We start from the raw sequence: 14033 nt of genomic DNA, 5'->3' as shown, positions 1-14033 counted from the left end.
AAGACCTACCTTACAGCCTAGGCTAGGAAATTCACCCAAACCCACTGCTTAGCCACTACTGTTACAGCAGCTCAGTTTAATGAGGACAGACTCTCTCCCAGTGTCCATTTTCTTGCAGTTTCTTATGATAACTTGGTCCTCAGACCACTGTGCACATGCATGTAATCTCAGAGGCTGTCTGCATACATTTTCCCTTGGAAAACACCAACACAACCAATTCCACACAGCCTGGAGCAGGCCTGGGGAGAAGTGACCAGCATGGCTGAGGGACATTCCACAGGAGACTGTGGAGAATTAAGCAGCTGGAAAATATCACGAACAGATTACCTCAGGAGAGGTCTCTTGTTTCAGCATTTCCTTTTCTGCTCTTTTTCCTCTTTTATTTAACAGAAGAAATCAGGCCCTCCTGCTATTTTAAAAGCTAGGCAGGAACCTGCTTGGTTTTCCTTACCTTTTAAATAGAGATACACATTGATGAGTAGTGAGGTTTTATATCTTCCTGCAAAGTGGTGCCTGGCTGAGGCCACTGTCAGATGCATGGCATTGCATTGGGTAGACCACTAGCCTTTTCCCATACTGCAGTGTTTATATATTTAGATGACCTGGCCAAAACTTGCACAAATCCTGGAAGAGGTTAATACTTGGCAGTGGTAGCACAGTATTTCTGAGGGATTGTTCTCCTAGATCAGTGCCACAGACCACAGCCTTGCTGGTGCAGTTTGCCATGTCCTGGAGAGTGAGCCTTGACTTGTGTTGGATTTGTGAGGGTTTTTGGGTTTTTTTGATTCAGAGGTTTTCACCTGTGGCAAAAGTAGCAAAACCACAGTTTAAATGTACTAGACAATGAAATGTATTTCTGAGAAAGCCTCTCTGCCTTTTAATTTTGTTTAGGACATGCTTTCTCTTCTTTACCAAGAGGGCCCTTCCACTGAAGGTATTTTCAGACGCTCTGGAAGTGCAAAAACCTGCAAAGAACTCAAGGAGAAGCTCGATTCAGGTGTTGATGTGGACCTAACCTGTGAATCCATATTTGTGACAGCATCTTTGTTCAAGGTATGTGAAGAACATTCCATTCCCCCTTTGGGATGAGAGCAGTGCACTAATGACTTGGACTTTTCCTCAGGAGTAGACCAGAAAGAACTTGGTAGACCAAATCAAATAGAATGTTAATGTTAAAATGATGAGGATCTCCATATGAGGCTATCACTGAATTAGGATGGGGAAGAAGAGTGGGCAGGTTGTTTTGCTGCCAGCTTTGCTGAGGTCTCTATTGCAACCTGGTCCTGTAACTTTCTTTATATCTGCTTTAAGTCAACTAAATGCTAGAAAGCCAAGATGGCATACTTGTTTCCTTCAGTAGTAACTTAGACTACAGACACTTGTGAGAATATAGTATTGCCCAGAATATTTGGATTTATTTTTCCATGGATTATCTTTTCTTACAGACTCGTACAGTAACAAAAACAATGTTGCTTGTGCAAAAAGCATCCCAGGTCTTCAGTAAAATCTTAGCTACAAGGACAATCAGCAGATTTCACATTTTAGTACAGTACATCTGTTTATGTGTAGTTTTTGCTTAAAAGAAGTTGAAACTCCATTCTCAAGCAAGCACTGCCTCAGTAGAATATATTTATTGCAGAGATACATTCTTTTTTCTACCACATGAAAAGTTTTCATTGGTGAGGCCTTACACTATTACCTTCCTACTTGTGGGTTTAGGACATGCATTTAGAACAGAACAGCTGCACCAGGCAAAGTGCTGGTGTGCAATACTCAATCCATGATAACAGCTTTACTGAGGGGCAGTTGTTTAACAGTCATCACAGTGAAGAGTTACAACATAAGATCAAACGTGTTATTCATGTGAATCATAGCTGCACATACCACAGCTTGGTTGGATTTGGGCTTCTTCCCAAGTTTCAACAGTTTGCCTGCCAGTGGTTGAGGTGTTTGGAAGCAGGAGCAGCAAGAGTATCCATGACTAGTATAAATCCTGCAATTCCAAAAGGGATTGGTTAGGGGGAGGAAGGCAGGGTACCTTGGAGTGCTTATGGTCTAGTGCTACTGGAGTGTATCAGCTGAGGAGAAGAAATGGAGACTACACATGGTAAGTCAAGTGACAACATTATGCAGCCTCAGAATAACTGCTCCCACTGTGGATTTTTAGTTCAGCAATAGCAGCTGAAGCATCCAAATACCTCTATTTTGACAGGAAAGGTTGATGACAGGTCAAGAAATATTAACTTTAAACATAACACAAAGTACTTCTTTCTCTTAGATGATTTTTTTCTGCTGGTTTTGGTTTCTGTGTGGATCAAGATGCTTGTTAGCTTGTTATGTCCCACTGATACATCCTCTTGTATCTGCACAGCTTATTCCTATTCCCTCCTGTGGTCCAGAACAGCTGTTCACATGTTTTCTTCTTCTTTTCTTTTGGTAAGGATTTTCTTCGCAACATCCCAGGCAGCATTTTGTCATCCCAGCTCTGTGATAAGTGGGTCTCTGTGATGGATCAAGGAAATAATGAAGAGAAGATAAAAAGCATCCAAAGGTAGAGTTGATTATATTGTCTGTATTCATTTCCTGTAAATTTATGTCCCAGAATGCAGAAACCTAAACTTTCAACTTACAACTTGTAAATAATTTTTTTTAATAGATGATGAAAATATCTTCATATATGACATATGTATTTAAGCAATTGCCTGTTTGGGACAATTTTCTGACTCTCTTTTGTCCTGCTTTTCTTCCTTTTGTGGATGCCAGTAAATAAATATAGTGTTCCTTAATGAAAAAAAAATTTATAATATTTACAAATACACTGTCCAAGAGTTGGATTTCTGCATGATACCAAACCCAGAGTCATCTGCAGGGACATTTGGAGGCCTGGGTGAAAGGGTAGCTGAAACACATTCTTCCAATTTTCCTCCTCATTCATCTCAAATTTTAGTGACCATTTTGAAGCCAAGATGGAACTATGAATGAAATACTGGAGCATTGTGACAGGGGAAACTCTACCCTTTCAGGTGATCAATATAAAGCAGAAAGCAGTCAAAGTTTATGTCATGGGAACGAGAGCTTTGTTCACCACCTGACCTCGTGTATGCTTACATAAATATATACTGAGGCAACTGGATGGCATAGAGAGAACAGAACTGTTTGGCTAAGTGAATAGTAAATTAACAGGCAACTCAGGTGAGATGCAGTTGTGTGTCATACATTGTACTTGGCTCATTAGTTTACAGAGTGTAACTTTAATTATCTTTTATCATGTTTTCTGTCCTCCCAGAAATCTGTTCAGAGATGTGTCACAGTGAGAGAAAGCAGCTGGGCTAGAATACCTCTTTGACACACTCCCTGGTTTAATTAGCAGATCATGTTACCCTGTTTCTTTGTTATCTTGACTTTTTTATTGGTTTTACTTTGTCCAACCACTAATTTGAAGAATTATATTTGTGTATGTTCCCAGGTTAATAGAGCAGCTCCCCAGAGCTAATGTTGTTCTCCTACGCTACATCTTTGGAGTACTGCATGGTATTGAAATGCGATCCGAAGAGAACCAGATGAATGCATTTAATCTGGCAATCTGCATAGCACCTAGCCTGCTCTGGCCTCCTGTTTCCTCCACTCCTGATATAGAAAGTGAATTCACAAAAAAGGTAAGAGATGCTGCAGTGCAATAAAAACCAAACCAACCTTTGTCTCGTTGCATCAGGCTTTTAGTTACAAGACTGAAAACAGTGAGTTCCTCTGCAGATTAGAACTTGTCCTTTTGTCAAGGCTTGAGAAACATTCATCAATCCATCCATCTAATCCATTCTAATAATCTGCCTGGAAGAAAGGTAGGAAGATCATAAAGCAATAGTCAGTGTATTAGCAAAGTGCTTCTCTAATCAAAAAGATCTCCAGTTGTGGTGACCTTGGAATAGGACAGAGTAGAAATGGAAAAAGTGTACACAAGTGTGGGTACTGGGACACTTTAGCTGAGCCTGGCTTTTTTTCTCAGGAAGTTGGGAAAGGATTTCCTGCCTGTCAAGGGCACAGCATGGGCAGTTTGTTCCTGTTCCTCATCTGCAAGGTGGGCTTGCCCAGAGTGGAACAATGGAAGATCTGACCAGACATCTCCCTCCCATTGCTTTGTTGCAGATATCAAGTCTGGTACAGTTCCTCACTGAGAATTGCTGCAGGATTTTTGGAGAGGAAATTACCTCCCTCTTTGGAGAAATACTGATGACATGCAAGAGAGACAACGGCTCAGGTAATACAGATAATTTTTTATGCTGTTAGACAGCTAAAATCAGCCAAGGAAAAAAATATGTATATTCCATTGAAGAACGCTGTTCCCACTTCATGTGGTGTTCCCAGATACTGTTGGTTTTTTTCCTTTGCCCAAAATATTGGTGATAACCACTGAGTCAATTTATCATAGATATGAACTATATCACAGAATGCTCTCTTAAAGAATCCCTTGGTCCTATTTAAGTCATCTGAGCCATTGTGATTTTTTAAAAAGGGTCGGAGAAAAAGAAAAAGAAAGGAAAAAATCTGGATAAGGTTTAATGTCTTCTATTTTGCCCAGCCTATGGTTTCCCAGAATATCAGTGATCTCAGAATATGTCAGTGGTCAGCAATGCTTACAGTACAGCTGTCACACCATTGTATTAGAGTCAAAAGCATCCAGTCTGCATTATCAAAAGAAAGAGATCTCCAGGGTATCAATGAGACATGCAGATCTTTCTCCTAGCATGAAAAGTCATGGAACTGGGAACTGAAAATGTCTGGCAGAATGGTTGACAGAACATTCTTGTATGCTTTTTTTTCTCTCCAGCCCTATGATAGTGTTGGTTTTGACTGGAGTTTTTGGTGTCTCCTTAGAATACTTTTAAAGCAACATTTCTGTAAAATAAATTTTGACAGAGGCAGCCTGCACTAAAAGTGATAATGGCACTTGTTCCAGCATTCCAGACTGACTCAGTGTGGCCATCCCATATTCCTCATGGTCTGCCTCCAGTGAAATTTGATGAAATCCAATTAAATTTGGCCTGCTTCCTCCTCGAGAGTGGAAGCACACAAGATCTACTGTGCTGGGGTGTGCTGGGACTGGATGTTCAGCTCCACAATAGGTTATGGCAGCTGAGCAAGTTTTCAGGTACTCACTGAGGCATGGTGACTGCCCATGCATGAACTCTGTCTGCTGCAAATGTGAGATAAGTCAGATTAGCCCAGCCTGGAGCAAAAGAGATTTACTGTAATTCCAGTTATCACATATGCAGAACAGGACGCAGGTGTGCACCACTCAGTGGAAATGAAGTGACTGTTCAAACTGAGCCTACAACTTCATAGTGTTGCTCTTAAAAATACAGTATTTTCTGGAAGACCATAAAAGTGTGAAGCATGCCCTGTTTTCCTCATTTGTCTAGAAGAAGGTTGAATGTTGCTTTCAATATTCAGTAACAAAAAGAAAAAATCAAGAAATTACTGATTCAATAAACCCTATGTAAATTATTGTTTACAGCTGAGTTACCTACTACTCAAGTTCCCCACTTAAAAGACAGCACAAGAAAACCTAACCCCTTGTGTCATTTTTGTCTCTTTCTTGAACTGAACTACAATTTAGCACTCATTTCAGTTTTTTCATTTCAAAATTAGACAGTATTTTTTTCTGAAATTATTGGCGCTTCTGCTTGAAGGATCTTTAAAGGGTGAATGCTTCTGAAAGTAAAGGATGCTTGCCAAAAAAAAAAAAAAAATGCAGCTGTTTGTCAGCAGGGTGGTTCAGTCTCTGATTTGTTAACACTTGGTTTGTCCTTGCAGATGCTGCTTCTCTCCATCTGAATGACTCGTCCTACGACAGCCTGGAAAATGAGGCAAATGATGAAGCTGACTCCTCTTCCAGTGACTGGATTAAGAACCGAGATCAGGATAACAGGAGCAGGGAGTCTGTCTTCACTCTGAGTGATGGTGATTCAGAGCAGACAGAGGTAGATGAAATCCAGAGTAAAACCAAACTGAAACAGCTGGCGATTTCCGTTGACGTACGCTGCAAATTTTCGTCGCAAGAAAACTCAGAGAAGGATTCTTTCTGTGCCAATGCACTGGGCTTCTCTTCAGCAGCTACCTCAGGTGCTCTCAAAACCTTGAGAAGACACAGGCGCTCCTCAGAGCCTGCACTTGGTCTCCTTGCCCCCAGCTTCGCCCGCGTCGGTGACAGACGTGAGAAGGCAACGCGCAAGGCCAGCTGTGATGCTGTGCTTTCTCATGAAGATGAAGACTATCTCCATCAGCTTCGGTCACTGCAGGTGGAGGGGCAAAAGCTTATCAATCAGAGCTTGATTATTGGGATTAATGTTGGTAAAAGTGAGAACACTAATCAGAATATTGAAAAGAAAGACTTTTCCCATTGCCTTCTGCCTCCAGCGCCAGAGGGGTTAAACATTTGCTCAGGATTTAGCTCTTCTAGCCTCTCTTCTCCTGGAACATCTCCATCTGTGTCATCAATGAGCTCTCTGGACAGTGCTTTCTCTCAGTTTTCAGACCAATCTGTGTTTACCCCAACTGAAACCTCCTCCCCTTTTGATGGCACTTTTCAGTTGCTAAAGAAACACGAGGACACTGCTGCTGAAGTGGCTGATGACTTTTTGGTTACATCCAAGGTGCCACCATTTCCACAACCTACCAGTGCTTTGGCTGAGGGGGGTCTGGTGGAGCCCAGCAGCAGGCCAACACCCCTGAAACCTACTGATGGTGTCAACAGCTATTTGGTTAAGCCTGACATTCAGCCATTACCTCTGAAAGTCTCAGGAAGAGACAGACTTCATGATCCAAGATCAGAGAGGAGATCTAGAATAGCATTACAGCAATCCAGAGTTTGAGGAGACTGATGAAAGCTTTTTTGCAGGGGAATCTTAACACTTAAAATAAACACCATCAAGAAAATGCCTTTGGTGTTAATGTGTGTTCATTTTAAGTTTAATATCGAGGTTGTTCAAATCCAGTTGAGCAGTCCCCAGATTCACAGGTTTTCTATTTTTAGGAAACTGTCTGAGCAGCGTTCCCACATAAAGCTTTGCAAGAACATTGCAAGAATTATAAAAATTGCTAAAAAGCAAGCAAACAAAAATCTTCCAAAAATCTGGAAGGGGCCCAGGAGGTAACTAAGGGCAGTGCCCTGTTCTCTGAGCCTGCCAGGGCAGTGGGTGCCTGCTGGGCCTCTCCCTTGACAGTTTGTGTGTTGAGCCTTGCGGATGTGAGTCCCAGTCCTCTGTGGTTTTGATGTAGTGTGCAAAGTCAGCATAGATTCCATAACTGTGGTATTATACTACTGTTCCAAAACTGATAGGCATTACCTTCATTGTTCTCCAAGGAATAAGTGTATTGTTTTCTGTATGTTTATAACGTATGTTCAATAGGTGTAGTTATTTCTTCCACATTGCGAAAGGAAGAAAAAAAAATATCTCAAAATTATGTAAAGAGAAATGCTGAAACTTGTAACTAACACCTTGCACCTCTGTATGTTTCATTTCTTGTGCTTCGTTGGTTGTTCTGTTCATGTTTAAGTTGTGGATAGTTTTCTTAACATTGCTGTAAATGGCATTGTGTATTACTGCAAGCAGAACACATGTAATTTTATTATGCAGCATCTAAAACATCATATAATATATTAAAAGTAATGCATTATCTAAATGCTTTGAGTTTGTATAATATATCCTGATAAATTTTGCTATTATGTATGTTCTGAAAAAAAATGTGTATTTTTGTACTTGCAAAAACTGCTGCTAATTTTATGAGTTCTGTTTTGTTGTTACAGCACTGGTATTGATGTGTATGCATTCAATGCTATATATTAAATATTATTTGTTATGTCATAAATTCAGTTTATATTCTGTGTAATTTTTGGGGGGGTGTCAGTTCTACAAGCTGTTGCTGAAGTAGAAGTCCTAGTGATACCACTGGAAATCCTGCATGAGAAGGGACTGCAGCATTTTTCCTTCTCTTTGAGTGGCATCATTCATACTGTACATCATCATCCTGAGAGCTTTTGTATATATTAGTAAAATTCAAACATGAATTCCTACCCTTTTGCTCTTTATTTAGAGAGATGAGGGTGTTTTCACATAGTGGGATGCAGTTAAATCATAGAATTTTCAGGGTTGGAAGGGACCTTTAATATCATCCAGTTCCAGCGCCCCTGCCATGGGCAGGGACACCACCCACTAGAGATCAGGTTGCTCAGAGCCCTGTCCAGCCTGGCCTTAAAAACTTCCAGGGATGGGGTTTCCACCACCTCTCTGGGCAACCTGTTCCAGTGTCTCACCACCCTCATGGTGAAGAACTTCTTCCTAACTTCCAATCTAAATCTATCCTTCTCTAGTTTGAATCCATTCCCCTAGTCCTATCACTACCTGACATCCTAAAAGTCCCTCACCAGCTTTCTTGTAGCCCCCTTCAGATACTGGAAGGCTACAATAAGGTCTCCTCAGAGCCTCCTCCTCTCCAGACTGAATAACCCCAACTCTCTGTCTGTCCTCATAGGAGAGGTGCTCCAGCCCTCTGATCATCCTCATGGCCCTTCTTAGGACACATTCCAGCACATCCATGTCCCTCCTGTAAAAGTGGCTCCAGAACTGGATGCAGCACTCCAGATGGGGTCTCACAAGAGCAGAGCAGAGGGGGAGAATCACTTCCCTGACCTGCTGGCCACACTTCTCTTGATGCAGCCAAGGATTTGGTTGGCTTTCTGGGCTGCAGGTGTACACTGATGGCTCATGGTGAACTTCTCATCCAGCAGCACCCCCAGAAGGTGCAGAGGCATCTTTTTGATTAAGACACTAGGGTTGGGAGTGAGGAAAGGAGGGAAAGAAGACACTGGATCAAAGGAAAAATTAATATTTTCAAGGATAGAGAGAAATCAGCAAGGAATGGCAGATCTATATCAAAAATACCTAGTCATGTGTGCTTCTGAAATTGTTTTAATTCATCTATTAACTTTCCATTTTCAAAAGGCCTTTCCCCACTGCAGTCAATACTGGCTGGTGGTGGAGTTTCAGATGCTGTCCTGCTAAACTGCACTCTGGTAAAGGTGCTCATTCTCCTAAGTCACTATGCAGTTTTGAAAAATGTGATCACTGTCTAATGCAAGATTATCAGCATTCTAGGTTTTCAGCTCTGTATCAAACAGAACCCATGTTCTCCAGCAGGCTGGGAGAGGGAGGTGGGATGTGTGTTAACAAAGTTACAACTATTCTTACTTGAATGTATAGAGTCAAAGGGTTATTATTTTGGGCTCTAATCCTGCAAATGTATCTGTAAGCAGAGCTGCATTTGTGGAGACCCACGTAATGCAATAAACCATCGTGCACTTGGAACTACACCAGCACATGTAATTGTGTGCAGGCTCAAAGACTTCACTGCAATTTGTTCTTTTTCATTTTTTCCATATTAATCTACTTTGATAAAAATACTAATAAGCAGAATCTGCTCTGTAATAGTCACCTTCCAAAGGTAAAATCCTTAGTATGTATTGTGGGACCTGTCATCTAATAGCCCTAAATATGTACTTCCTTTAAAAGAAACAAAGAAAATATGCTATTTTGAAATAAAACAGCTACTCTGCATTTCTTTTTGGAACAGTAAAAAGCATATTGCCATGCTGCCAAGATTACATCAAGCAGCAAATGCTGATTCATTGCAACAATAATAAAGCTTTAGAAAAATCTCCAGTCTCTGCAATATAAATGTTCTGTCCTACAAGTGATACCTTCCAGCAAGTCATTTATCTCTGCTAATCTGAAGTAAAAGTATATCCAAGAGTGCTTCAATGTGAAACAAATTATGTGTCTACTTTTGAGCTGGAGTTAATGCTAGAGTGCTTTCAGATTTAAACATATGGTCAACAAGCTGGATGTGGACCCAGTACAATTTAAAATTCCCTCCTGTCTTACAAGACACACACCCTGCCCCTGCATGAGACATGTTCTGTGACAGGCTCAAAAAAACCAGATAGTGGAGAAGATCTCTGTCTGCAGCTCCACATTGAAGAAATCAAATGCTGTTAAAATTTAAAATGATTTATACTGATCCTTTTCAGTGTGGCAGATGTGACTCTGAAGGCTGCAGTAAGCAAAGCTCTTAGATGTGCTGTTACTGGGGACCCAACATCTCATGTACTGGGGGTCTCCACTGCTGCCTTCCCCTGGGCACCCTGGCAGCTGGGAATATTAACAATAAAGTTTTGTAACTTTTTTTATGTGTCTATTGGGGCCCTGGGAGAAGGTGTTGGGCTATAAAGTAGCCCAAAGGGCTGAGACCCCACTTCTGCCCTGGCTCCATCCCAACTCCATCCAGTTGGGATGCCCCAACACTGGCATCCCTGCAGATGTCCTACCCAGGTCCTGGGCATCGTGGGGCACCGTGTCCTCCCCAGTCACCCAAATCCCTCAACTGGAAGTGGAGAGTGGCTGCTCTGGAGGAGGTGCCTGAATTTTAGGGACAAATGGTAGGTGAGATGTTGCCAAACTTTTTTACTTCTTTCCTGCATTAGTCTTTTAAAAAAACAAACACCCTCCCCCAAAAAACCCAGAAACAAAACAAAACAAAACCCAGAAGACTGACGGGGAAGGAACTGTGGCAATGACTCCTTGCTCTCCACTGTCAAGCACACTAAATTAAGCAAAGTGACAAATCATCTCTCTAACTTTGACTTTTATCTCACAGGTGTTCATGATGTCACTGTTAATGAGAATCCTGTCTCAGGTACCTTTCAGATAATTTCAGAGATTAATGTAATATAATACAAATTTAGGGCAATTTGTTCTCAACCTACACTGAAAGTTTCTGCCTCTTTTTTAGCTCTGGAAAAGGGCTTGCATGCCTTACATTTCATTCTATGTGTTTTTTAATTTTGGATTTTGTTGGGTTTGTGTGTTTTTTGTTGTTATTTTGTGTTTTGGAGTTTTTTTGTTTGTTTTGTTCTCTGTGGGGTTTTTTTGTGTTTGGTTGGTTTGGGTGTTTGTTTTTGTTTTATTTTGGATTTTTGGGGTGGTTTTTTTGTGGGCTTTTCCATATTTCTCTATCAGTCTCATAAATGCTATTGCTTCCTTGATCCAAGCTTCATCTCTCCAACACAGGCCAATTCAGGAGGCAGCAAGACATGTCCCATCTGTTCTCTGCCTAAGCTACTTCATAGAGTTCAAGCAAAATAGATTCAGGTCCTTCAGCAGGATCTTTAAACTGAAGGTGTCCCCCTACCCATGCTTCACAATCACCAGATTTATGCTGACCCTGCCAGTCCAGCTCCTTTCTTGTTCTGGAGACACACAACTGGTGGCTGACATCTCATTTCCAGCTCTGTTCCTCATCTCCTGTATGACATTTGGCAAACTCAGTTCTCTGCTCCCTGTTTCCCACTACTACTCTTTAAAGATCCCATTTTTGGGGGAGAGGCTGCTGGTTGCTGGTGTTTGCACAGTGCCCAGCACTGGGTGGAACTCTGCATGCTGGGTGGTGCTGTTGCACAAGGAGCAGGGTGAAACCCACTGACAGCCCTGAGTTTATTACAGCTCTGATGAACTCTGTGTTAGGTGGGAGCTTGCTAACCAAGTTGCTTGGTAGCACAGAGCTGTTATTTAACTTTCTGCCACATCCACAGACATTTCTGTGCCCATTCAGCTGACCTTAATCACTGATGTGAAGTCCAGAAAGGTGATGGCTGGAGAAATTTAGCAAAAGGAAGCTGGCTCAGGCAGCTAAATAAAATCTTTTGGAACAGATTATGATGATTTTCAAAAGAACTTTGAAAATGTCCAAGAAACCAGCAAAAGCTGCAGTCTTCTACCCAGTCTTCATGTTATCCCACTAACCTTTTATATCAGGAGCAGAGACTATCATGCATTTCTTGCCTTTGTATTTAACATCTACCAAACCCTACATCCAAACTACATGAATACATGTAAAGAATTAGCCTCAGTGACACCCCTGTACATCCTCATGCACTCTCATCATAAGGGACCATCCCAAGGAGGACCCAGGGCTCTGGCCACACTGGGTCCAGTTCCCTTGCTGATGTGAGGAGAGTCTGAGCAGGCAGCCGTATTAACCTTATCTTTGGCATTTATGCAAGGCCATGTCCCCTTGGAAGAGTCCTTCCCTCCTGCCAAGTGTAAGAGGCAGTGGAGCATGATGTCTGCTGGCTAAGTGAAGCCCTACATAAACATCAAGGGAAGGAAGCCAGCTCTCATTCACAGAAACACTTGCCCGATTGCACTTTCAAGATTAGTTACCAACATCCCTGTATTGAGGCCACCATCAAGCTGAACTAGTTGACCCACTAGTGTCCAAAGGGATAGTGTCCAAATATTGGTTAAAGGTGTTGAATGTTTCTGTTAGGACATGGCTGCCATAAAGAGCCTGAAGATTTTGGCCATCACTTTTCCTTTATAAATATGTGCAATGCACTCTGTGATGATTTTTCCTTGTTACTAGGTTTGCTTCAGGCCTTATTTTGTCTGCTTTTCGTAGGCTTCACTGCAAATGTCAGCAGTTCCTCGAGGACAAGCACTCCAGTAGCTGCTGCCAGTTGCATTAAGCTGGATATTTCAGAATTTAGCTGTTCAGTGACCCTGTGTGGGAGAGGTGTTTTCAGTACAGAAATTATTTCTCTGCACTTGATTCTCTTGTCACAAACCATTTCTGTCAGCCTGCTATAAAACTGTGCTCAGATACAGCTGTAATTCTCATGTGACCACTGAAGGCCAGGCTGTCCTCCTCCTGGCTGGGGAGAGCTTCCACGGAGTTTCCTGCTGCCCCAGATGTTGGGATGGGTGGTGGGTGGTCTGTCACCTGGTGTGGGGAGGGACAGGACCACACTGCTGACACACACAACTGGGGCTACAGCATCCCAGCAGAGGGTTTGGACAGCAAGCACACGTGGTAAGGGCTGATGAAGCAAGAGTGACCTGTGGAGGGCACGTGTTGGTGGCTACAGCACAGCTATGGGGACATGAGGACCCTCAGGGCTCAGAGGGCAATGCACCAAGGGAGCCCCACCTGCTCCCTGGGACCCCCAGAGGAGAGGGGCCAGCCCATAGTCCCAGGGCAAATCCCAGCAAGGAGCCAACAGGGCCACCTCCTCCCCAGGCTGAGGGGGATGGATGCCTGCAGGGGTGTGGAGCTCATGAGGGGTGCAGGGGAAAAGCAATTGGGGATATTGTGCAACTTCTTACAAGGTGTATTTAGGAAGGAGTGGGAACATGCAAGACCTGTGTATGTGGGATGTTTAGATGAGGGATCAAAGGCAGAGAAAGGGAGGGGTAAAGGTGGACTGGGGAGGAACCAGTGGGAGAAAATAAAAGGAAGATGAGGTAAAAGGGGCTGACTGGTCAGTACAGTTTTCTGACTGAGCTCAGCACCCTATTGCTACAGCCAGCCCTGCAGCCTTACTAAATATTCTTATGTAATAATCATCATCATCATTGTAATAGTAATAATAGTAATAATATTAAGTTACTGCTACTAATGACTCTTAGATTGTTCCTTTCTATCTATCCACCTTCTATAGGGGCACAGCCTCTGTTCTGACCCCATGTGAGAGAGCAGCAGCAGCCTGCCAGCCAGCCCAGTGGGCAGCAGCCCCAGAGCAGAGTGGGACCAAGAACCTCAGGGTCTGGAGGGGGCTGGTGCCAGCACCTGGGGAACCAGAGCCTGAGGACAGCTCTGGGGCAGACCCAGTAGCTAACATCAGCTACAGGACAGACCCATTTTGTGTGTTAGGGTAGGTCTTTGACCAACAGATATTATTCATGATCCTCTAGAGAGGAACAGCCCCAGTGCCCATGCTGCTCACGGTGGCTTCCGTACACCAGGTAGTTTTGAACAAGAAGGGGTTTTAAATGTTGGAACTCCATGGACACCTTGCACAAAAGACTTGGTGTAAAATATACTGAAAGGACTTAGGATGGGAGAGAGATGATCCTCCCACACCCAGATGGAGCTACCAAGGGGTCAAGCCACCATTTGCTGAGGAGAGAAGCTTGTCTGGA

At 42.7% G+C, this 14033-nt stretch overlaps 1 protein-coding gene across 2 annotated transcripts in view; it reads left to right on the top strand.

Annotated features, from left to right (window-relative positions):
- ARHGAP20 (Rho GTPase activating protein 20) overlaps positions 1–7870 on the top strand; it is a 61024-nt gene extending 53154 nt beyond the window's left edge. For both annotated transcript variants that reach the window (XM_071735118.1, XM_071735109.1), the window contains exons 11-15: positions 892–1053; positions 2442–2551; positions 3467–3656; positions 4144–4255; positions 5812–7870. In XM_071735118.1, coding sequence (XP_071591219.1) covers positions 892–1053; positions 2442–2551; positions 3467–3656; positions 4144–4255; positions 5812–6869 — 1632 coding nt within the window. In that variant the 3' untranslated portion in view covers positions 6870–7870. The remainder of the gene's footprint in view (positions 1–891; positions 1054–2441; positions 2552–3466; positions 3657–4143; positions 4256–5811) is intronic.
- Positions 7871–14033: the final 6163 nt, after the last annotated feature.

Source organism: Heliangelus exortis, chromosome 1, assembly GCF_036169615.1.
Source record: "Heliangelus exortis chromosome 1, bHelExo1.hap1, whole genome shotgun sequence".
NCBI classification, from domain to species: Eukaryota; Metazoa; Chordata; class Aves; order Apodiformes; family Trochilidae; genus Heliangelus; species Heliangelus exortis.
Note: the sequence above shows the minus strand (reverse complement) of the source record. Positions and strands in the feature narration are given on the sequence as shown.